Here is a 22,048-nt window from a genome sequence, read left to right as displayed (position 1 = left end):
TTGCTGCATCCATCACTGCAAAACAAACAAACAAACAAACAAAAATGTAGTGTAGTAGCAAAATAATGGAAATATTCAAGTAAAGTATAAGTTGCCTACATCAGAACTGTGTCTTAGTACAGTATGTTAAATGTACTTAGTAACACCCATCACTGCAAAACAAACAAACAAACAAATAAACAAAAAAACAAACAAACAAAATAAATAATGTGGTAGAGCACAAGTGTTTCCTTCACACTTGTAGGAATATAAACAATGTTTCTTTATTATCTCGATGTGACCCTGACATGACAACACTTTTTTAAACCTGAACACACGTGCAAACATCTTCATCATCATCCTCATCATCATCATCATCCTCATCATCTCAGCTCCTCAGAGCAACAAAACGTGACTTCAGGCTGCATCAGATCTCAGTAGATCCGAGTGGATCTGAGTGGATCTCGGGGTTCACTCACGTCGCCAGTGCAGTGCAGCTTTAACCGGTCCATCATGCCTTGCGGTGTCCCAGTTCAGCTCCGATGTAATTGACAACAAGCTGCTGTGGTCCTCGCCTCAGTGACGGACGGAGGGAGCAGCTCGCTCACAGACAGGCGGAGCAGCAGACACTCACACAGACAGCCTCATGTCGGATGTCCAGTAACCGGACGGACGCGTGTTTACATCTGCGGCTGCTGCTGCCGCTGCCGCTGCGGGGGCTCGTGCGGCACAGCGTTCACTCTGATGCGGGATAAAACACGATCTCCTCCCCGCGAGTGGCCCGCAGGACATGTAGCGGATTTTTAACCGAGGACACAGAACAAGAGGAGAGTTTTTAAATGCTCTGACACAGCTGATCACAAGAAGAAGAAGAAGAAGAAGAAGAAGGTATGTTGATTTTAATTATATAAATCCATGTGATCCTCTTCTGTTGTGTGTGTGTTGAGGCTGCTTTATCTGCATGAACTTTATTTTGCAGATGTATATTCACTAACATGTGGCTGACACCAGAAAACACACCTTAAATGGAGACATACTGGTGTTTCCTCCTCAACATACCTGCTCCATGAGCCAGCAGGAAGTGAGTGACTGTACAGTATGAGTGGTCAGTGAGTGGGTGATCTGCTGAGCCCTGCAGTGATGAATCTCTTAACACAGTTCGGTCCATAAGTGCTCACTCAGCACTGGGTTTTTTTTTAATCAGAGTTCCTTCAAAGTGAGTCGTCTACAAGCCGCAGCGGAGAGCGGAGGTGGTCCTCGAAGCACAGGTGTGCTGGAAGAACAGGTGTAGGGAATACAGAAACAATGAAAAAGCACCGTTTTCTCACATTAGAGGGATCCCTGTGCCCCAAGTCATCCACTGCACCAGCCTACTGGACTGTGACTTATGTTTATTTGGCTTCTACAAACTGTTTTTGTTGTGTTTGCTTCTTAAAAATGGGTAAGATGCTGTCTTTTTTCATAGAAGAGGTCTCAATGTATGTGCAGCTGTGTCCATCAGAAAAGAGCTTGAATGACTAATCACTTAGTTGTCAGCTATTATTATCTGTTTAAGTCATTTCTTCCAGCAATTAAAAGTATAAATTCTCTGATCACAGCTTCTTAAATGACAGTAAACTAAATATCTTCGGTTGTGGACAGTGGCGGACTCAGGATGTTTAAGGGACAGGGGCAGAAAACATAAAAGAAAGGCACCAGCAGGCAGAAAGGGCAACAAGAGGGGCACTTTCACTGCATTTTTGTGAACGTGGGGGGAGTCCACCAGTGGTTGTGGACAAAACGAGGCATTTGAGGACGTTGACTTGGGCTTGTAAATAAGTGTTACCTCCAGGACTGGTTATTTTCGTTACTGGCAGTTATTCTCTCCAGTCGGTTCATCTTTTGGTGTATAACATGTTAAAAACGTACAGGAAAGTGCCTGCTCACAGGTGCTTGTTTTGCCTTACTCACAGGTTATAGATATTGAGTTTACAAGAAAAGAAGCAAAACCACACAAATGAGAAGCTGTAACTTGGGAAAAGTTCGATCATCTGACTCAGAGCTGCAACGATTAATTGTTCCAGTCGTTTTTCAAGCAAAAATTGTCGAACATTTGCTGGTTTCAGCTTCTTAAATGTAAGAATTTGCTGCTTTTCTTCATCATTTATGAAAGTAAATGAAGAGTCATGTTTTTGACAGAAGAATAACTATGAAGACGTCACTTTGCTCTCTGGGAAACTGTGATGAGCATTTCTCATGAACTCGACATTTTACGGACAACAAAAACAACAACAATGAATCGATTAATCAAGAAAATAATCAGCGGATTGTCAGTAATGAAAGTAATTGTTAGTTGAACAGACTTCTCAGTGTAAATCCAGTCCAGTTTATCTTCCAGCAGACGCCCCCCTTCTGGCCCTCCCACCAGCACCACCTCCACCACCTCGTGGTCCACTAAGCTCCGAGTCTTACAGGGTTAAAAGCTTATTGTCTCCACCAAGCTGATTAGTTAACTTTTGAGACTGCAGGGTGGCAGTTTGGTCACACAACTTCAACATGGTGATCGTTAGCAGCAGAAACATTTTAAATATAATGCTCAGATGGAGTTTTTAATGTGTTTTCCACATGACATCACCAGTTTAACTTATTTCCACATATAGTCGTGGAATCTGTGACAAACACCTGCCCGCTGGATTAAAAGAAGCAAATCCATTCATGTAAAGCACCGCTGCCTCTGTGTTCACAGGAAAATCTGACAGAACAGACAGCTGACGGCACCTGAATGAAAAGCTGCCCTGTCTGATGACTCCCTGAAGCTTTTTTCCAGCTTTTGTTCAACCTGCAGCCACCTCACTCTCCTCAGCCGACAAAGCTGATGTGGAAGTAATCTCTAAAAGGTGTCTGCATTGAGTTGCACACAGCTGTATCCAGCAGGGCAGCGGAAACAGGCTGGAGGAGAGGTTGTATTATCTTTGAAGCATGCATGTATCAGTACAGTATTAATATCGGTGAAGAGAAACAGGAAAGATGAGAGATGGTGCTGTACGATATGAGGCTGTGTGCCAACTTTAAACCAGAGTCATGAACGTATTACTGCGAGGGGCTCTGAGCTCTCGAGATACTCCATCAAGAGGAGGAGTGACATCCTGTCGCAGGACGAGGGTCAGATCTTAATCTGATTTGCTTTTGAAATTGAAATACCTGCAGACGGCAGCGTTTCTTGGCAGTGAGTGTGATCTAGGCTGAACTGTCTTGACTTCTGAATGGATCGGCATGAAATCTTGTACAGAAATTCGTGCTCCCCAGAGGATGAATCCTGCTTGTAGTTATACCCTGACTTTCCCTTTTGTGCAATGATGGATGGATGGATGGATGGATGGACATGACATTTTGCATGGACATTCATGGTCCCCTCAGGATGAATTGCAATAACTTTCTGTCGTGCACGCCTCATCAGGTCAAAATTGTTCTCCGCTGTACTTTGTGTTTGATACTACTTACTGCAATGCTAGCATGCTAACATGCTAAACTAAGATGGTAAACAATGAACCTGTGAAACATCAGCATGTTTGCATTGTCACCGTGAGCAGGTCAACATGTTGATGTTAGCATTTAGCTCGTAGCACCACTGGGCATGAGAAAGAGGGCACTCTGTTAGCGCTGGATAAAGGTCTAGCTGTCTGGAGCAGTAACCAAGCACAATCATCTTGGGTGGCGCTAAACGCAGGATGTAGTGACTTGTGGTGGAGGTCCTCCAAAGGTTCCTTGTCCCCGGGGAAGGTTCCCGCGATGGAAACGATGCTCACGCTGGCCTTGCACTGTGTTTGGTTGTTATCTTTTCATCTCCAGTTACAGCATAAATAGCAATTACAGCTCTGTAAATCCGCTCTTATAACAAATACCTAACCCTGACCCTTTTAATGAGGAGAGCCTCAGAGCTGCTAGCGTGGCTGTAGAGTCAAATTAGCTTTTGCTAAAACATCCAAGAGTTTATATGTACAGCACTGAACATGCAGTGTATTCTTTACTGTTTATAGACGTGTGTTTTTGATATGAACTGTGTCGTAGTTCTTAGTTAGATGAATTTCCCCTCTGGGCGGTCGACTGAACCGTGTGACGGTTAATCTCCACCAGCACACCAACTATGAGACGTTCCAGCAACGCCCCACTTAATCCTGAGTTTGAGAAACCCCGCTGCCGCACACACCTCCATGTTTTCTCGCAGACCCACATTGGGAGGAAACAAAGAGGAAGTGACAGGAAAGCACGGGTTGCTTCTTAATTGTTAGTGATTGTTTGGTTTACTTTCCCAGACCGTGCCCTCCAATCAATCCAGTCATCTGTGTAGGGCTCGGACAAAGCCAGAGCTGTGTCGCCATGGTGAGGGATTGTTTGCATCCAGTCATGCCGCTATCCATGTGGACACACACACACACACACACTGCAGCATGCTCTTTTGTCTGTGCACCACTTGTTTCAGTGGACCCCCTCCTGCCAGCTCAGCCTCCTTGTTGCTTTAAAAATTGGCCTCAGATTGCGTCATCGTCTGTTGTTGACCTGCACGCTGCTGCTGCCGCTTTAAAGCTGACATCACGTTTCAGGCGCGTTAGCAAAATATTAGCTAAATATTCAAAGTGTGTAAGAAATATAGTTTGACTGTACTGAGAGAAGTGCTGATTTCTGTAATGTTGAAATTGAATCAGCTATTTTCCAAATACTAACATTGTCCTTGTTTAATTAGTGCAATTTAAAATACACTGAACCAGATTTGATACAGTTAGTGTGCTGTTTTGAGACATGATTAAGTTGTACTTTAAGTTGTACCTTTTAAAATGTAGACAATCTGTGTTAAATTTTCTTTCTTTACTTACATTTATTTTTAAAGCACAGCATCGGGATAAATAGATGTACTAAAACACATCTGATAATAACTTAAATGTGTCTCGAAATAGCTAAAATAAGTGTATTTGAGTATATTTACAAATTTAAATTTCATCTTTTTCCATTGTATGTCAAAAAATTGCACATTTCAAGTACATTTTTCATTCCTGGGTGCACATGGAAGTTAACTTAAAAGTACAGTTTATTCATTCGCAACTTTGTATTTTCAGTATTTGTAAAAGGCAAATTCCCAAATATATCATAACAGTGACTTTTGCAAACTTCAGGCCGTCCTCATCAGAAATACAACCATATGGGTCGACTGTGAAAGCAGCTTATTATGACCCTTATAATTGGGTTTCTTGTTCGGCAGCAACTTCTAGTGGCTATAGTAAATATGACCGCAGTAAAGGAGGAAGTCAGGTTGAGAAGTATCGAGATGTAGCTGAACCCAAACCACAATGTTTCTGAACCTAACCAAACTGCGACTGTATGACAAAAATGCTCTGTTAAACCTCTCGCTGATCTGCTGCAGCGGTCGTGTTTTGGGAATAGTGCTTATAGTTTTATGTTTCTTTTCTGGGCAACAGTATTCTGTTTTGTCTGTTGCTGGCAGGCTGCTGGATCAACAAGTCAGGGTCAGGAGTTCAAACCTCATCAATGAGTTTGTTAAAGTTTAATTAAGCGATGGACTGAGAGAGCACTGGGCTTAAGCAAGGCAGGAAATGAGCTCTTTCATGGGTATTTTGCATTTAAACCCAAACTTCAAGTTGTTTAGACTTTAAGAAATATCTTCATACTTTTAGTAATCATCTCGGGGATATTCAAAGAGCTTCCAGTGGTATTTCTGTGCGGATCAGTCCTATAAATTGCTGTCCATATTTGAGGAACTAATGTGAGAAACACTGACGTTCCACACTGTGACCCCTCCCTAACTCTGCCTTCTTGTGGCATCCTGAGAATGAAACTTCAGGGGAGGCAGACTGAAGTCACAACTAAGTTTAGCTCCATGGTACACAGCCCAGACACAGGATTCTTCACGTCTGAAGCCAAATGGCTGCAGCAAAAGTTGTGCGACAGCGAGGATTTGCACAGAAAACTTCTTAATATCTGATTCACCATCTTAGCTTTTCATGTTGATTTGCTAATTAGCACTAAATAAAAAACTACAGCCGAGGCTGATGGGAATGTCTTTCTTTTTCTGGCATTTGTTTATAATTTCTTTTTTTTTACCTCACAGACTCACTCTGATTCAGAATCAGGTTTTAAGGCTGAACAGATGCTACCTGGAGCGGCCTGCGCTGCTGGATGTTGCTCCAGCAGGAATGCCTCTCCTGCATTAACGTGTTCATTTGTCCTGGATTCTCTGCGAATGGATTACTACGTGAAGGATTGAGTATGCAGCCGGAATGTGGAGCATCGAGTCTGTTTATTAAACTGTGACTAATGGAAAAGGAAACGGCTTCAGCACCTTTCCCACAGGTTCTGACGTCAACACACTGTGGAGACGTACAGCTCAGTCTGGTACCACAGTGACTCTGGAAGTATACATTTACATTCACCCAAAATAGAAACACACATGATGTACAGTAGCATACTAATTAATTTGTGTGCACTCACCATGTTGCTCGTATGATTTATTTATTTGCATTCTGGCGTTGTGGGGGGGGGGGCTTCAAAGTGACTGTAATTCACATCAAAGACCGAACCAGAGAGAAAGTGGAAGCAGCATGATGAAAATTCAGAACAATAACAGCAACGGCCGTCGGGGAGAGAGCCACAGAGGCGCCGAGCCTCGTAGTGATTCAAGTGCTGGAAGTTATTAGCGGGGGTAAAGAAAATCGAAGCTCGTTTCCACAAGGAAACGGGGCTGCAGCGGTCTCGTCGTCAGAGCCGGTGTGCGAGGAATTCGATTAGCCGGACATTGATGAGCTGGAAAGCCAGTGTGGCGTTAAGTTTCCAGGTCACAGCTTCTATTTCCTGTGTGTGCACTCGGTTTATGTAAGATTTTCAGTTGGTCTAAGCGGTTATGAAAAGGCCGTTTCATCTTCGAGGATCAAAGTATGAAAAGCTATACGTACGAGAACCTCTGAACATCTGCTCCTGCACAGCTGCCTGCCAAACAGCTCCTTGCGTATGGTGTGATATTCATGTCAGAGGACCAGTGGGAGAGCACGAGGAATGAAATTGATGTTACATTCAGGGCTCTAGACTAACTTTTTTTTTCCATCAGCGTCCTTGAACAGTCCTGAAAAACAACTTTAACCATCAGAAGCAGATCTGAACTGAATGGTAACTTGTAGTACTGTAGTAAGACACTCTGACCTGCAAGACTGAAGACCTGAAAGTATATTTTACAGCCTCTTGTAGCTCATTGCTTCACAATTTAATCTTTGCTGCAGCTTATCTCACTCTCTGTTTTGTTGATAGGTGGATGATAATTGTATCACGGAGGAGCGAATGACTTCAGTCCGACTTCTCACACAGATGTGTCCTCATGGCGAGTGTGTGTATACGTATCCACAGTGTGGGAGAGGTGGAGGGAAAGATCAGGTTTACAAGCCGGTGTCAACTGGCTCTTCCTCCTGGATCAAACCACAGCGGGAGTCCAACATCGCTCGTCATTGAATAAACATTGTATTACAACATTTCAGCTGCAGCTGTGAAAATCTACAGGCGTCATCACATCATCTGTTAGGATACTGTTTGTTATGAAACCATGTCGTGAATGTAGCAGGACAAGTTTGTTTAGAAATACCCACAGAGTCGAACTTTTCCAGCGAGCAGTGCCTTTAGATTAGACGTGTTTCCTGCCTGAACCTCCACCGATCTTTAATTTTACCGTCTCCCATTTCCTCCGCTGTTCTGCTGAGCTGTACTCATGAGTGTAGTCTCATTTACCGGGCTGTAACAGGCGTCTGGATTCAGATGCATCCTGCAGTATCTGTCTGAAATTACAAATCATCCCGCTTTTCCTACCAAAGGCAGGCCTTGCCCTCACCAGATGCCTAGTGCAGTGTAACGCAGTCTCAGTGGTAAAAGGCCTCAAGGGGGGGCAGTAGTTAAATTGCAGGAGGATTGGGACTCCCGCTCCAGCTGTGATGAAGATGGAAGGCGACTAAATTGTTAAGGGAGGCCTCGAGCGATGTGGAAGTCAAGGATCAGAGCAGAGCTGATGGTCCGGTCAGGAAAAAAAAGCAGAGTTGCTGCCCAGTAGGGTTTGCAAAAGTCTGAGCATTAGGCACCAGCTCCTTCACTGCTCTGTTGCTCGCTCTGGCTCGCTGTCGTGGCCTTGCCAGGTTTGTAATGACTGCCTCGCTGCTGAGGTGCTTGTGTCAGCAGTTTGAAATGGCTCTCGTTCTGCGTGCATGCGACCGCTGAAAGCTCTCCTGCACTGACGCCGGGGAAAATGAAAAATATGTCGGATGAGGCCTGTTGGACGGTCACAATCGCTGCACCACAAGTGTGCTCCTGCAGCAATTTGTCAGAGACATTACAGGAAACTGCTTCAAACAGTGCAAGTGTTGGAGGTTGTTAAGTGGTCGGTTTACAGGAAGCTGGTGTCACTCTAGAGGTTATAAAGTTATTCTGGGACGTGTTTTAACTGAATCATATTTTACAAAATTATCATAGGCAAATTTATTATTTCACAGAAATAGTTTCTAAACAAAACAAAATATGTTAAAACACCTGCACTGATTATTTAAGGGCAGCAACAAACTTTAAACACAATATTGACATATTATCACCTTGTGCAGTTGATGTGGCTAATACGTTAGCTCTGTTAGCATAGGTTTGTGTTTCTTGTTGTGCTCCTCTCTCATTATAGCTTGCCCAAATATACTCTCTAATTCTGATATGAATGATGCTATAGCAGCTAGCTAACCACTTGACGAGCCGCCATTGATGCTTTCAGACGAACAGTCCCTTCTCTTGCTGGTCGTCACATCTAAAGCTCGCCTGTAGCCGCCAGTAGTTCCTCAAAGGGTGCTGATTGGTTCAACCACTGTGTCCACTAGTGCCTAGCTTGAAGCCTGGCTAGATGGATTTGCGAGATCTGTTGATGTTAGCATGCAAACCAGCTAGCCTTGGCTCATCCTGTCTCGTACCACTTTGGACATCGAGCTTCTGACAGAAGCGCTAGCTGCATGGCTAACTAGCTAACGGCTAGTCAGCAGCTTGCAGTTACTCTGGTGATACGCTTCCCCCTATTTTAAGGTTTTTGTTTTACATGCGTTAGGAGTTTTGTCTGAAATGCTTAACAGAGTTCCTTGCATCTAACATCGTTATCTATTTTTGCCTTTAGGGATGGACAGGAAACATTATTAGCGTCCCCTTGTGGTGTGGAGGAATGAGGGCTGCTGGATGAAGGCAATGGAGCTGAAAGTGTGGGTGGACGGAGTGCAGCGCATCGTGTGCGGGGTCACAGAGTTCACCACATGCCAGGAAGTGGTCATCGCTTTGGCTCAAGCCATCGGTAAGCTCAAAACTACTTAGTACAATATGAGAAACACAGGTAGTATCCTAGAAAAATGTCTAATATTAAAGGAATATGGGCAATAAAAGTGAATAAGTACTGGTTATATGATGGGTAATTCACAGCCCAAAATAAATACACAAATAAAGTCTGTGGAAATCCAAATGGCCAGCCAATAATGTGGGATGAAATCCTCTTCATCTGGCTCCTGTGCTGAAAAACTTCAACTAAAGTGGTGTAAAGGATATTTTGTCCAACATAAATCCCTGTGGGGGATTTTCTGTGATGTGGGTTGGTTCCAGTATTGGCCAGGCAGGTTGTCAGACGTAGTGGAGATGATAAATTGCAGTAAAATGAAAAGTGACTAGAGGGCACAAAGAGATTTTCACCATAAATAGGCTGCACAGAACAAGATGAGTCATGCTGCAGACTTCGGTTTATTGACGTGGCGTCCAACTGCAGAGAAATAAGTTGACGCTCTGTCTCTGTTGGTCTTTGCATGGATTTTATTGTGCGTATAAATTTGTGAATCCAGGACAATAAGTATGATTTCTTCGAATTGAGTGATCTACAATGGACAGATGTCTACAGAGATTTTTCTCCGAGTTGAAACATGTGTGTCTTTCAGGGTGACAGTGTAGCAGGAGTTATGGCGTCCACTGTCCTTTGTCCCCTCTGTGCCTTTTGTCCAGGCGAGGGCACTTTGATGTGAATGGCTGTAGTGATGAATGCACCTCTTTTACAAGGGCCCTTACTGTGAGGGTGAGGGTAGGATGGGGACTGTTTTACTCTTATCTATATGTGCACAGACAAGAATGCACTAGACACACACACACACACACACACACACACACACACAGAGCTGTGGACCGTTGAGTGTTTTCCCAGCACAATCACTGCTTGTTGAGTTGTATTTTCCCACTGTAAAGTTCTTTCACTGACTGTGCTGGTAAAGTTCTTTGAAGCTACCATTTTTGAAAGCATGCTTAGCTTCTTACCACCATGATAAGATGCACAAATGCTATAAAATCTGACGATATCGACACAGTAAATGAGCCACGTTGCATAACAGGCCATAAATCTTTGGTTTCATCAGCACAACAATGAAAGTGACTTGTGTTTGTGACTCATGTATAAAGGGGCCGAGGATAGATCCTTGGGGAACACCACAGGTCAGTCAGACCTCCCAGGAAGAGAACAACAACTTCTACAACAGAGAAAGTTTTATTGAACAACAAGATGGACTCGTCTAAGACAGTAGCACTCAAACCTTTTCATGTTAAGGAATACCAAACTGGCACCAATAAGACCATTGGCTCTCAACCTGGGGGTCAGGAGAAGATAATTTTCCAGAGGTTGCCAGATAGTTTTGGAGAAAACCACCACCACAACTGTAGTTGGAGTAGTTTTTATGTTGCATTGCATGGACCAGTGATATGATTAAAATTGATTTTATTGTTTGTTTGTGAGAGTTAAAGTGTTTGTGTACATGAGTTTTAATTGGACACACACAAAAAAAACCCATCTTTTTCTGGGGGGTCTTGACTTGAAAAGGTTAAGAACCGCTGAATTAGACCAGGGATCCCCTTTTGATAAGATTTTTATTAAGAAAGTGTTGAAAATACATGACCGAAACAGTCAAACATTATGTTTTGGATTTAAGTTAATTGAAAATAAATTCTTCTTCTTTTTGCTTTGGACTTCCTGGACCCCACCATGAGAACCATGAGTCAAAGCTTCATCCCAAACCCATTTTCTAAGCAGTTAATTAAAATTAAGGGATCAACTGCGTCAAAAGAAATGCTGAAATCAATACATTTTATAACTCACTAACTTATGATGAGGGCAATTTGAGTGATGTTGTCAAATATTTTATTTACGCTTTTACAAAACACATCAATCCACTGATAACATAACAATAAGATCTTCAAGCAAAATCAAACATCAATGCAACTATCTGTAAAAGATCAGAGTCATGTCTGTGTCTGGAAGAGGAGGATCTGCTACGTGGACCACCTGTCTCCTCAACCTCCCCTCAGGACTTATTCTGCTTTCTAGTCAAAGTCGAGGTCGGAATTTCCTACTTCCGACCTCCAAGCGTTCCAGGTGCACATCGCCAAAAGATAACAAAGACCTTGGCTGGCAAGTGAACACACAACTGATTTTACATCACTTTTACAGTTGGAAACGTATCTAAGTATTCCAGTAACTCGCCTAAATGTAATACAAACACTGCTGTCTACAAAGTAGTACTTCTACTAGTAGTAATTCTGAGTTTTAGTGGCATTTCATTGTACTTTTTTCTGGTAGGAGGTCGGAAATTTCGATTTCTGAAAAGTCTGGAACGCAGCATTAATACAGGGATGATACAAAAGACAGAGCAGGAGTTTGAGATGGTTCACAGTGCACTCACCAACAGCCTCAAAAATAAGTTGGCAAGGAAAGAAAGTGTACAGGAAGGAATCTGAAGTCAGGATACATCTGGAGAATGTCATCTTCTGTAGCGGTAAAGAGAGAGTGTTAAAGCCCGTCATCATTCATGTCTGAATAAGCAACAATCAAAGTTAAGTCTTGTGACAAAAAAAAGCATTGTTGGTTTTTATTTATATAAAATTAAACTGTCCACAAACTCAACTTCTGCTTCATCAGGACTCTGTTTTGGCCACTGACCAAAAAGATAACAAAGCAAAATGAGCCCACAGCTGTCATCACATTCAAATGTTGCTCAGTTCTGATTGGTGCGTGAAAGTACATGACGTCAGCTGTTTCAAAACAGAAAGAGGCTCACTGAGAGAGAAAAAGATACACAAGGTCTCTCATGTGAAACAATCAAATGTGTGATTTGCTGAACCCACCACTCTGAGCTGATTGTGAAAATATGTTCTCCACATCACGTTCTTTATCATTTCTCAGGACGCACTGGCAGGTACACTTTGATCGAGAAATGGCGTGACACTGAACGTCACCTGGCGCCGCATGAGAACCCCGTGGTGTCCCTCAACAAGTGGGGTCAGTATGCCAGCGACGTCCAGCTCATCCTCCAACGAACCGGCCCCTCCGTCAGCGAGCGGCCCACCTCTGACGGGCAGGCTCGCGTCCCGGAGCGCGGCCTCTACCGACAGAGCCTGCCGCCTCTGGCCAAGCTCCGCCCGTCAGGGACAGACCGCTCGCTCAAAAGAAGGGAACCCAAACGCAAGTCCCTGACGTTCACCGGAGGGGCCAAAGGTCTGCGGGACATATTTGGGAAAAGCAGAGATGCTGAAGGTAGTGTGCTGCTTTTACTGGCCTCCCTCCCTCCCTCTATGCTTTTACTTGTCAACAATCCAATCACTGTCCTTTCATCTCCTGCTCATTAATCCAGCCAAACAGCCCCAGCAGCGTGGTGTGAGCCTCAACCTGCGCAGGGTTGGAGGTGTTGGAGTAGCATCTGCACCTGGGAGTCCGGCCAGAGACCTGGGCCGGCTGGTGCAGCTGCAGAGAGACAAACTCCAGGCCCTGGAGAGCCGTCTTCTGGGCTGCGAGGCCGAGCTGCGAGACTGGGATGAGTCTACCGGGGAGGCCAATGAAGTGAGTAAAATCAGCCGCCAGCTGCCGGTGAAAGATCCATAACACCTGCACTCTTGTCTGTAAATATATTCAGGTTTATGCTGCCTGTCACATCTCGACATCGTCTTTTCTTTACCATGTTTTGTTTAATAATGTTTCAAGTGTTCAAGTTGAATCATTTTCCACCCGCCAGGGAGGAAACCTGGAGGAGGAGCTGCTGCTTTTAGAGCAGCAGGTGAGGAGGAACGACGCAGAGATGGAGGAGGAGGAGTTCTGGCAGAACGAGCTGCAGATCGAGCAGGACAGCGAGCGGCAGCTCCGGCAGCAGCTAGCCGAGCTGCAGGGCTGCGTGCGCGACTGCGAGGCCAAGCTTTCAGAGTACATATCGCGCATACAGGTGAGCTTGGTAATCAGAGTAGTCAAGTGTGAAACTGAATTATTTCTGGTTTTCTGTGAAGATCATGTTCATTTCCATATTATTTATTGTCTGTAATGTCACATAGAGCATGGAGGTCGGCCTGGAGCAGGAGCGGCTGCAGCAGGAGGCCGAGCTCAACCAGAAGGACAACGAAGAGGAGGTATAACAGCATACAAACAGAGAGGAGTGTAGTTTGTCGAACTGCTGACGTAGAAAACCCCGAAGACGCCAAGAAACGTTTCAATTTCATTAGAAATGATAAGAAAATGAGATGAAATAGGGAGGGAGCAGGGTCAGCAAAGAGATTTCTTTCTTTCAAGCACATTTTTCTTCATATTACAGTATAAATAGAGAAAGAGCTGGAAGTCTGAAAGCCAAGCAGAGCATTCAGATCAGTAAAGAGCAGAAAAAGTGTCATTTAAAATCTTTTTAAATCACTGTTTGATTAAAAAAACAAATCAGCGTCACTTGTTCTTTGTGTTTTGTGCCAATTTAGCAAATGTTAGCAGGCTAAACTGAGATGGTGAACGCGGTAAACACAACCTGGCAGACACCAGCGTGTTAACGAATATCTTCTTTGATGAGCTTTTCCAAATGGAAAGCCACAAAGTGACCAAATTTCAAAATCTGCATTGTTTCCAAGCTCATTAAAGCATGCGAGTCCTCCTACGTCTTCATATACGAGGATTAGTTTCTCCAGCCCTTCTCCCCTGACAAGTTGTGATGAGCGTTGGCTCTCTCTCCCCACTTCCAACTCTGGCTTTCAGGTGCAAACACAGCTGGAGAAAGTGCGGGCTGAGCTGGAAATGCAGAGCCAACACACAGCGCGGCTGGAGAGCAGCTGCAGGGCGTTGGAACGCTCACTTGGCCAGTCGAGCAAGAGATTACAGGTCAGCACAGATCCTACTGTTCACCATCTTCATTCTGCTTTTGTTTTGAACACCATCGCCTCTAAATCATCGGGAAATGAAAGCACCCTCGGAAGTTCCCTATACGTGTTGAAGGAATGTTATTTTGGGAAATGTTTGAAGAAGGCTCATTAAAAAGTTTGCTAACTTTGGCGCTGCGGCGTTTGAAAAAATCCAGCTCGCTGCACACAGGTGGAACCATCGAAAATCTAAGCTCATTAAGTTGTGGGCAGTGAAGCAAAGTTTAACGTCAGGCTTGCAGCGGATCCTTGGCTGCGTGCGTCCTCGTGTGAAGTGAAGTGCTCTGTGCGCAGGCGAGGTCCAGTAGGGTGTGGGAAGCATGAGGTAATGAAAAAGGGGAAGGGAGGGAGGGTATTACAGCATTCTTCGCCTGATTAGAGAGGGGCCTGAATAAGAACACAATCCCTCGCCTGCAGTTGCGTAACCATCTGGGAGCTAACGCTTCCCTTTAGCTGTCTCATCTGGGTTGTGACTTCTGCAGAGATCCTGAGCACAGTCTGATCTCTTATTGTTTCTTACATCCACCTCTGTTACTGTGTAAATGTGCAGATGTAGCTGAGTGAAGGAGGATAAACGATGCTATCAGTGTGTACAAGACCAATTTTAAAGGTAGTCTTTGTTTTTTTTTTTTACATTGCAATGGTGGAGGATGTACTCAGATCCTTTACTTATAGCTCCCATATTGTACGAAGTGAGTTGTGAGTTGTTTTTTATTTGCAAGGCAGGTCCAGGTGGTCACACAGCAGCCGTATGTAGGAAACTGTTCCTTTAAACGAGCTGTTCGAACTTCTGCAAGGTTGTGATGTCACAACTGTACAGTCACTGTCCTCAGCCACGCCCCCAGTAAAGCTGCAGTTGCAAAAACATGGCAAAACTGTGCAGAGACAAGGTAGGTGGTGTCTGCTCAGGCCTGTGAGAGCCGACCAATCAGAAAAGACTGGGTTGTGCGGGAGAGGGTCCTTAAAGAGACAGAGGGTGAATAGAGGCGCCGCAGCAGTGGACAGTATGAGAAAATAATGTGTTTTTTGAACATTGAAGCATGTAAACATTTTTCAGAATAAAAGTATGAACCTGGAAATTAGCGTAATCGACTGATTGATTAGTCGACTAATCGTTTCAGCTGTGCTTGGACAGAATGTAACACAAGCTGTCAAATAAATGTTGTGTTATAAAAAGTAAAATATATCCCTCTGTTCTCAAGTGAAATACCACTAATTCAAATCTGTACTTGAGTAAATGTACTTTGCTTTCCCTCACTGGCACATTGAGTGTATCATCACACTTTCACCGAGGAATTGATCTCATTTCGTTGTCGTGCTGTTTCAGGAGAAGGAGCAGGAGCTGGAGCAGCTGACAAAAGAGCTTCGACAGGTCAACCTGCAGCAGTTCATTCAGCAGACTGGCACCAAGGTCACCGTGCTGCCTGCTCAACCTACAGGAGAAAACAGCAACGGCACGTACACACACACACACACACACACACACACACACACACACACAAACATATATAGACTCTATGGCTTGCCACGTCACCATCACCTTGTCTAAAGCTTCCCCACATTTTGACTGAGGTGCTCTACGTACAGTGTTGTCCTCACATGTGCATGTACACAGTGCCACCTTGTGGTCACCCCGAGAACGACACATTAGACTGCAGACTTGAGCTGCTGAGGCTGAAGACTGTTGTGCCATAACAGCTTAAGTCTGTAACCCCATTACATGGACCAAATCACCAGCAGCCCAAAAAATGCTGCAAGAGTTTCACAGTAAGTCAGAAGGAAAATCCCTATTTTCATCCTCAGAATATAAAATCCCCCAGAAGGTTTTGGGCCGTACTCTTTCTCATTTCTCTCCTGGTTCAGTTTTGCATCCTCGCGTGTACTACAGTGTTTTATCAAATGTTTTAATATCAAACATCCTAGAGCAGTAGATTAAGCTGTGTCCTTGTCCTTGATGTCTGTCTTTGTCGCCTTGCTCGTACAGAAGTGGAGTCTGGCTCTCTGAAACGACTCGGCTCTTCTCGGCTCTTACCCAGCGACCTTCGCACCCTTCAGAGCAAAGTGTCCTCCAGCCTCAACCCTGAAGGCATCTACGTCTGACCCCGAACTGAGTCCAGGAGACATTTTCTGAGCAGCCGGGAGGTCTGACATTACCAGGAAATCAAGAATTGACTCCCCAAACTGCTGGAATGCTCTTGAGCGAGGTACTGAAACGAACCAGCTCTAGTGTGGAGGATGGTGTCAAAAACATTACAAGGAGGATCATGAAAAAAAAAAAAGACTTATATGTTGTGCATCTTTCCTGCACTGCTTCCTCTTCCATCGGGCCGAGACTCAAACTGATGTCAATATCCATTTGCAAACTAACATTTGATCAACTCTCTAAAGAAACAAAAAACTAGAAACCAGCAGATGTATATTTGTTGACTGAGGAGGCTTCAGACATTTTATGTAGTAAATCATGAACTGAAGAGAATTTCAGGATGCAAAGTTCGGACACATGTAAACGTCATCCATGCACGACGCCACACCTGTGCTATAACCACAGCCATATCTGATTGCCTTACTCTGGTGTCTGAGCACCGGACGTCAATAAGTCTAATGTCAAAACAGAACTCAAGGTAGCTACTGAACTATGCGCCATATAAAGAAAAAATACTGAGCACCAATTCAGGTGATACCAAGTTATGGTAACTGATGTCAGAACACTGTAAAAAAGAAAAGACAAAGAAAAAGAAAACTCATAATTTCAAGGCAACTACATATTTGAGTCAAACTCTTACAAATAAACAAGAACCATTTAATTTTCAAACACCCAAATAAAGACAGATTGGGTTATTGGCTCAATGTGTACAATTTGTATATATATATATTTTGTTTTTTATTTTTTTAAATACTGAAATTTTGTTTCTAAATGTTTTTGTTTTTTTTAAATATAGTCAAATTATCTCGACAACATCAAAATTTTGGGTTCATCGTAAAACTCAAATTTAACGTCGTCTTAAAATTGTGAGTTTCTACAGTGTGTAACTCAACATTGGCTCCTTTTCTTTCACACAAGTTTGATTTTTTTCATATCGATGTTTGACCAGAAATACATTTACTTCCTGTGTTTGATAACAATGTAAAAAATCTTTCCCCATAGTTTTAAAGCAAATGACTCAAAGTGAACAAATCGAGAGGAACATCATCAGCTGCTGGACATTTCTGGTGATATAGTGGCTGTATGCTCAGTTTTGCTGCAGGGCCATTAATCTTCTCTTTGTTTCAGCTCAACACTTCCTCCCTCAGCTCTGAAATGTGAATGGAGCGATGAGTGATAACCGAGGCCTTTGAGCCCGCAGAGTAAATCCAGCCTGGAAAATTTGCCAACAATGACTTTCATTCCCCCGTCTGACCACCAGGTGGCAACAAATCATATAACATTCATTCAGACAGGTGAAAGTTAACTGTGTGATAGTTGCTCCTGGTCTGATGTTATCTGTCTTTATCCATTTTCACAGGTCATATCTTGTTTTGTAAGAAAGCCTCAGCTCGTGAGATTTTCAGCGAGCCACTTAGATCGTTGGCAAAGTATCTGACATGTTTCACTGTGTTCATTAAGCAGGGACAGCATCACACCCACATACTGTTTCATCTGATTTTTAACATTTGGGTGAACAGAAGATGTCTCATATGAACCAAAGCTAGTGTGAAAAACATTAATAGTTAGATGAATGTACTTTTTTATATGTATGCAACTTATACCCACGAAATGCTCCAACTGGAGTCGACCATATATTTTTCTTGGTTTGCTGTCGTTAGGTGCCAAATGGTTGCGCTCTAACGCACACGATGAGACAGAAAACACTAAGTTTCACAGGAAATGAAGGGATTGATAGAGAGGAAGTTAACAGCAAAACTAAGACAGTTAGAGTGCATACCTCCGCCCAACAGTCCCCTTCAATTCAATCAAGCCTACTCCAGTATCAAATAAAACATATTTAAATCCACTCAATCTGGGTTTTTATATGGATCAGAATTGTACTCACTCGGAGATACCAGCCAACTAAATACGCCTCGTTTTTTTTCGTCAAGATCCACGTGTTGAATCTGTATTCTTGTTTCAGCGGCTCAAGGTTCCTTTATTTATCATTCTGCAACACAGGGCTGTACAACGAAATGCAAGAAAAACACTTTTTACGGTGGAGTACGGAGGATTATTTAAGGAGACTGAGGAAAAGAAGCTGCTTCTTAGTCTGGCGGTACGTAGGCGGATACTCGTGTATCTCTTGCCAGACGGCAGCATGGTGAACAGACTGGCTGGGATGGGTGTTTATGCAACCTCTCCCTTTGTACACTACTTTTTTTAAAGCTTCAGTTACTTTACACAGATCATGAATACAAATATATATCCAACAAATAAGATGATATGTCTTATTAAAGATTGAGCTACCCAGCACTATACTCATTTGACCTTTACCAGCTGCAACATTAAAGACACGCACTGTCCGTTCATTACACCAGTAATCCGATAACAGTGATTTTTCTCTGACGTGCCATGTACTGTTGGTGCTTAAATCATATTTATTTCCATTTTTAAATGCATGCCTTGTATTTCTACACTCCGGTATTCCTTCTTTTACCTACGTTCTGCCGCCGCTGACACATTTTGCGGATACTTTTCCTACATCTATAAATCTCATCTCACCATCCCCAGACGTACAGTACATTTCTCATGCACAGTTTATTATTTTCACAGATAAACAACCCGCAAGCCTTGAAACGATTTCTGAGCATCATATCACACGCTCGACATCTTATTGACCCTCATTTGATCCCATAAGAAGCGAGCTCGCGTTTGCACGACAACAAAGTGAATTCCTCCCTCCGGCGCGAAGCGTCTTCGCTTCGTTGTTTGCTCTGCGGTGCAAAAGGATACCCGGAGGAATGCACATCACAACTTCACAGCAAACTATTCTATGTAACACAAGTTTTTTTTTTCTTTTTTAAACTCCCTCTCTTAGTATGCAGTAGTATCATCATGGTAACAGCTTCAGCCGTGACACGGAGACTGTACCCCACTAATAAAGGAATTGCAGCTCTCGTCGACTGGAGGTTTTGAATAATGGCATGCCTTACTGAGAAAAAAAATGTAAATAACGTCTACATATCACATTGGTCTCTAGACTATTTTTAAAGTAGATTGAAGTCTGACATATGCAGAGTGCTAGATAGGTTAGATTTTAACGCTGCCGTTGGATCGGCGGCTCCGTGTGCATGCAATAATGTGTGATCGGTTTATTTGGACTCCCAATTAGTGGCTAACAATTCATCTGTGATTAATTTAATCTTGGGTTTGCTGTGTCCCTTTTTGCCTTGTTGACATTTACACAGATGGAGATTTGAGCTTCACTAAAGAGCAGGCAGACAGTTATACTGGCAGAAAAAGAAAAAAAATGGCAAAAGTTGCACATCATTTTCTCGCCTGTTCGTTTAATCCTGGCAGAGACGACGTTAACGGATGTAAAATAGATCCGTGCTGCATCGGAACAAGCGAATAAGTTTACCGACATCGCTGCTTGTGTCTTTTTTTCCTGCTTCGTGCATCGAGACGTTGCCAATAATTGGTTTCTGTTGTGCCATCAGTGGTGCTTTTTTTTTTCAATAAAAGTGCATATAGAAAATGTGATGAAGGAGCCATTATGGAAACAGCCATCAAGTGGTTTCGAATGCTATTTTAGAAACGCTGCAGCTCAGGGATATTTCAAGACACAGAATTACCCCGACAAGAATGGGCAGAAAAGTAATTATGGATAAATGCTGTTCATGATGTCTCGAGCCATTTGACAAGTTAAACTGTGTATTTGCTCTCACGGGGACTCGAGCAGCTGTGTGACAAGTTTAACGTGTGGCGTCGGCTCCTCGATACAACAAGAAAAATGTAACTGAGGTGTTGATTTGGTTATGAGAGACGACTTTACATGAAGATAAAGTGTTTCTCTTTGGCTTATCGTTCACTATAAAGCAACTGGGTACATCGCAGTGTACGCTGAAACACATCAACGCTTCCTGCTGCCGGTTAGATGACCTCTGCTTGGCTTACATCACTGACTTTGCACTAACCCGACATTTAGACGAGACAGATTATTGTACACAGTATTATGAATGTTATAATTTTGTATTGTTTACTTACAAGTTCACCTACTGTATTTTTTAGCCTCAAATCTTCTTTTTGTGGGTCATCAACTAGCCACTACAGTATGTATGAAAGATATTGGAAATCAAATTCAAGAATAATGTAAAATATTATAAATAAATGGATAAAATATATTTAAAAAAACATGCCAGAAAAGAATAAACTGCTACAAAGTGCTGAATCATGTGTTGTTTTGTGTCGTTTGTGATGCATTTTGTATTTCTCAGAAAGGAAATTGAGGCCTGATCAGCTCAAAACATGACCTGAGCAGGTAAAACATTGCTGTTGGGTCCCTTTCTAGCACAAACTAAACTAAACTAAAATAATTAAATAACCCACAAGGAATTCATTCAATTTATTTTCTTTTGATTCTCATAACCTGTTGATGAAAGCGGTACGACTGCCTCATGTTGTAGAGACCTTGATCTGTATTCATTTGCTCTGGAAGCGAGTGAAAGAAACATTCAGCATGTTTTTAATACTACTTAGATTTTTTGAACACAGTTTTCAGGGTGCAAAGACCCAAGTGATGAGTGAACGTATCTATTTTGTGGGTGTGTAAGATTTCTAACCGTAACACTACTACTAAAACTGGTGAAACTGAGTGAACTCTGCATTACGGCTCATACACATTCATGTATCCTACAGCTTACAAGAGTTTGTTGCTCGGTAATAGCTAATTCCGTTGAGCTTAAGCTGAAGTTATCAACGTCTTAGAAATGTTAACTTGGTAGCAAGGCTAGCATAAAATTTTACATCATAAGCTGTTTTGCCGCCTCCTGGCAATACAGAAGCGTCCGCTGCCGTACCACCAGACTACAGCAGCTGTTAGCTACTGATGCTACGCCTTTCAAAATTCGCAGTATTTCTATAAAACGAGAGGTTCTTGTTTTCAGAAAGAAGTAGACAGAAGCTTCTAATTTCTAGCCAATGAACCTCGAGTTTGCCGGCTGAAATAGCAAATTAAGCTACTGCCATGCTTTCATTGAAAAAGCTGTAGTGGACATTGGGAATTTCCCTAGTTTTACATGTTTTTTGTTTATAATTTCCACATCACAAGCTAGAATCACTTCAGGGTTAGTGCTAACCAAAGTGCTTTGCAAACGTCACTGTCATATGACAAGATGGTTGTTTGAGTGTAAATTTCCCCAAGTCACACAAAGTTTGTTAATAATTTGTAACACCAGTAAATAATAATGTCTGAAATCTCCCCAGCATGGATATAATTGACTACTGTATGTACTTAGCTATTTAGCTCGACATGCTAACCTTTGCAGCGTACGTTTCAGCAGTTTAAACCATTTATCTTTCTACATTTTTACTCTTGTGTTTTCTGGTTTTGGTGACAGAAACCACCAATGAAACCCTTGATTATGAAGCATTGCTCTTAATACCGCCCCACGGCAAAATGTAAAGGGTCTAGCACTCTCTCAGCTACCAAAAACCAAGTGGCTTGCAGTAAACCCGGAGCTTCTGGAGTCTTAAGAGACAGAAACAGATTGAGAGTGAAGAGAATAATGTGTGTGGCTGACAGCTCTGTATCCCCCAAATCAAACTGCTTGTCACCAATCCAAACACTGGAAATATTTATGTTATGAATGTCAGTGAAACTCATCCTTCAACAAAAAGATACATTTATATTTCGCGGTGGCAAAACTGGCG

General features: G+C 42.9%; 1 protein-coding gene across 3 annotated transcripts; it reads left to right on the top strand.

Annotated features, from left to right (window-relative positions):
• Positions 1 to 425: 425 nt before the first annotated feature.
• On the top strand, positions 426 to 20,567 carry rassf8b (Ras association domain family member 8b). 3 transcript variants are annotated; one of them, XM_084345905.1, is made up of 10 exons: positions 970 to 1,060; positions 1,184 to 1,420; positions 9,146 to 9,316; positions 12,230 to 12,580; positions 12,678 to 12,883; positions 13,056 to 13,259; positions 13,366 to 13,440; positions 14,048 to 14,170; positions 15,536 to 15,662; positions 16,193 to 20,567. In XM_084345905.1, exons 3-10 carry the CDS (start codon positions 9,205 to 9,207, stop codon positions 16,306 to 16,308), a joined length of 1,314 nt encoding a protein of 437 aa, XP_084202031.1. In that variant the 5' UTR covers positions 970 to 1,060; positions 1,184 to 1,420; positions 9,146 to 9,204; the 3' UTR covers positions 16,309 to 20,567. The 3 variants fall into 3 exon arrangements, with proteins under 3 accessions (XP_084202032.1, XP_084202031.1, XP_084202033.1); XM_084345907.1 differs by lacking the exons at positions 970 to 1,060; positions 1,184 to 1,420 and adding exons at positions 2,841 to 2,855; positions 4,272 to 4,338; XM_084345906.1 differs by lacking the exons at positions 970 to 1,060; positions 1,184 to 1,420 and adding an exon at positions 426 to 867.
• The last annotated feature ends 1,481 nt before the right edge of the window (positions 20,568 to 22,048 follow it).

The sequence above is a fragment of the Pagrus pagrus genome, assembly GCF_965226575.1.
Source record: "Pagrus pagrus genome assembly, chromosome: 23".
Taxonomy (NCBI): domain Eukaryota; kingdom Metazoa; phylum Chordata; class Actinopteri; order Spariformes; family Sparidae; genus Pagrus; species Pagrus pagrus.
This window is presented reverse-complemented; position numbering and strand designations above follow the sequence as displayed.

What these genes read in the sequence shown, in the direction of transcription:
- rassf8b (XM_084345906.1), top strand. Translation starts at nt 9,205, where the DNA reads ATGAAGGCAATGGAGCTGAAAGTGTGGGTGGACGGAGTGCAGCGCATC. An exon ending in GAAAAGCAGAGATGCTGAAG is followed by an intron (nt 12,581 to 12,677) that starts GTAGTGTGCTGC and finishes TCATTAATCCAG; the next exon opens with CCAAACAGCCCCAGCAGCGT. An exon ending in AGAAGGACAACGAAGAGGAG is followed by an intron (nt 13,441 to 14,047) that starts GTATAACAGCAT and finishes TCTGGCTTTCAG; the next exon opens with GTGCAAACACAGCTGGAGAA.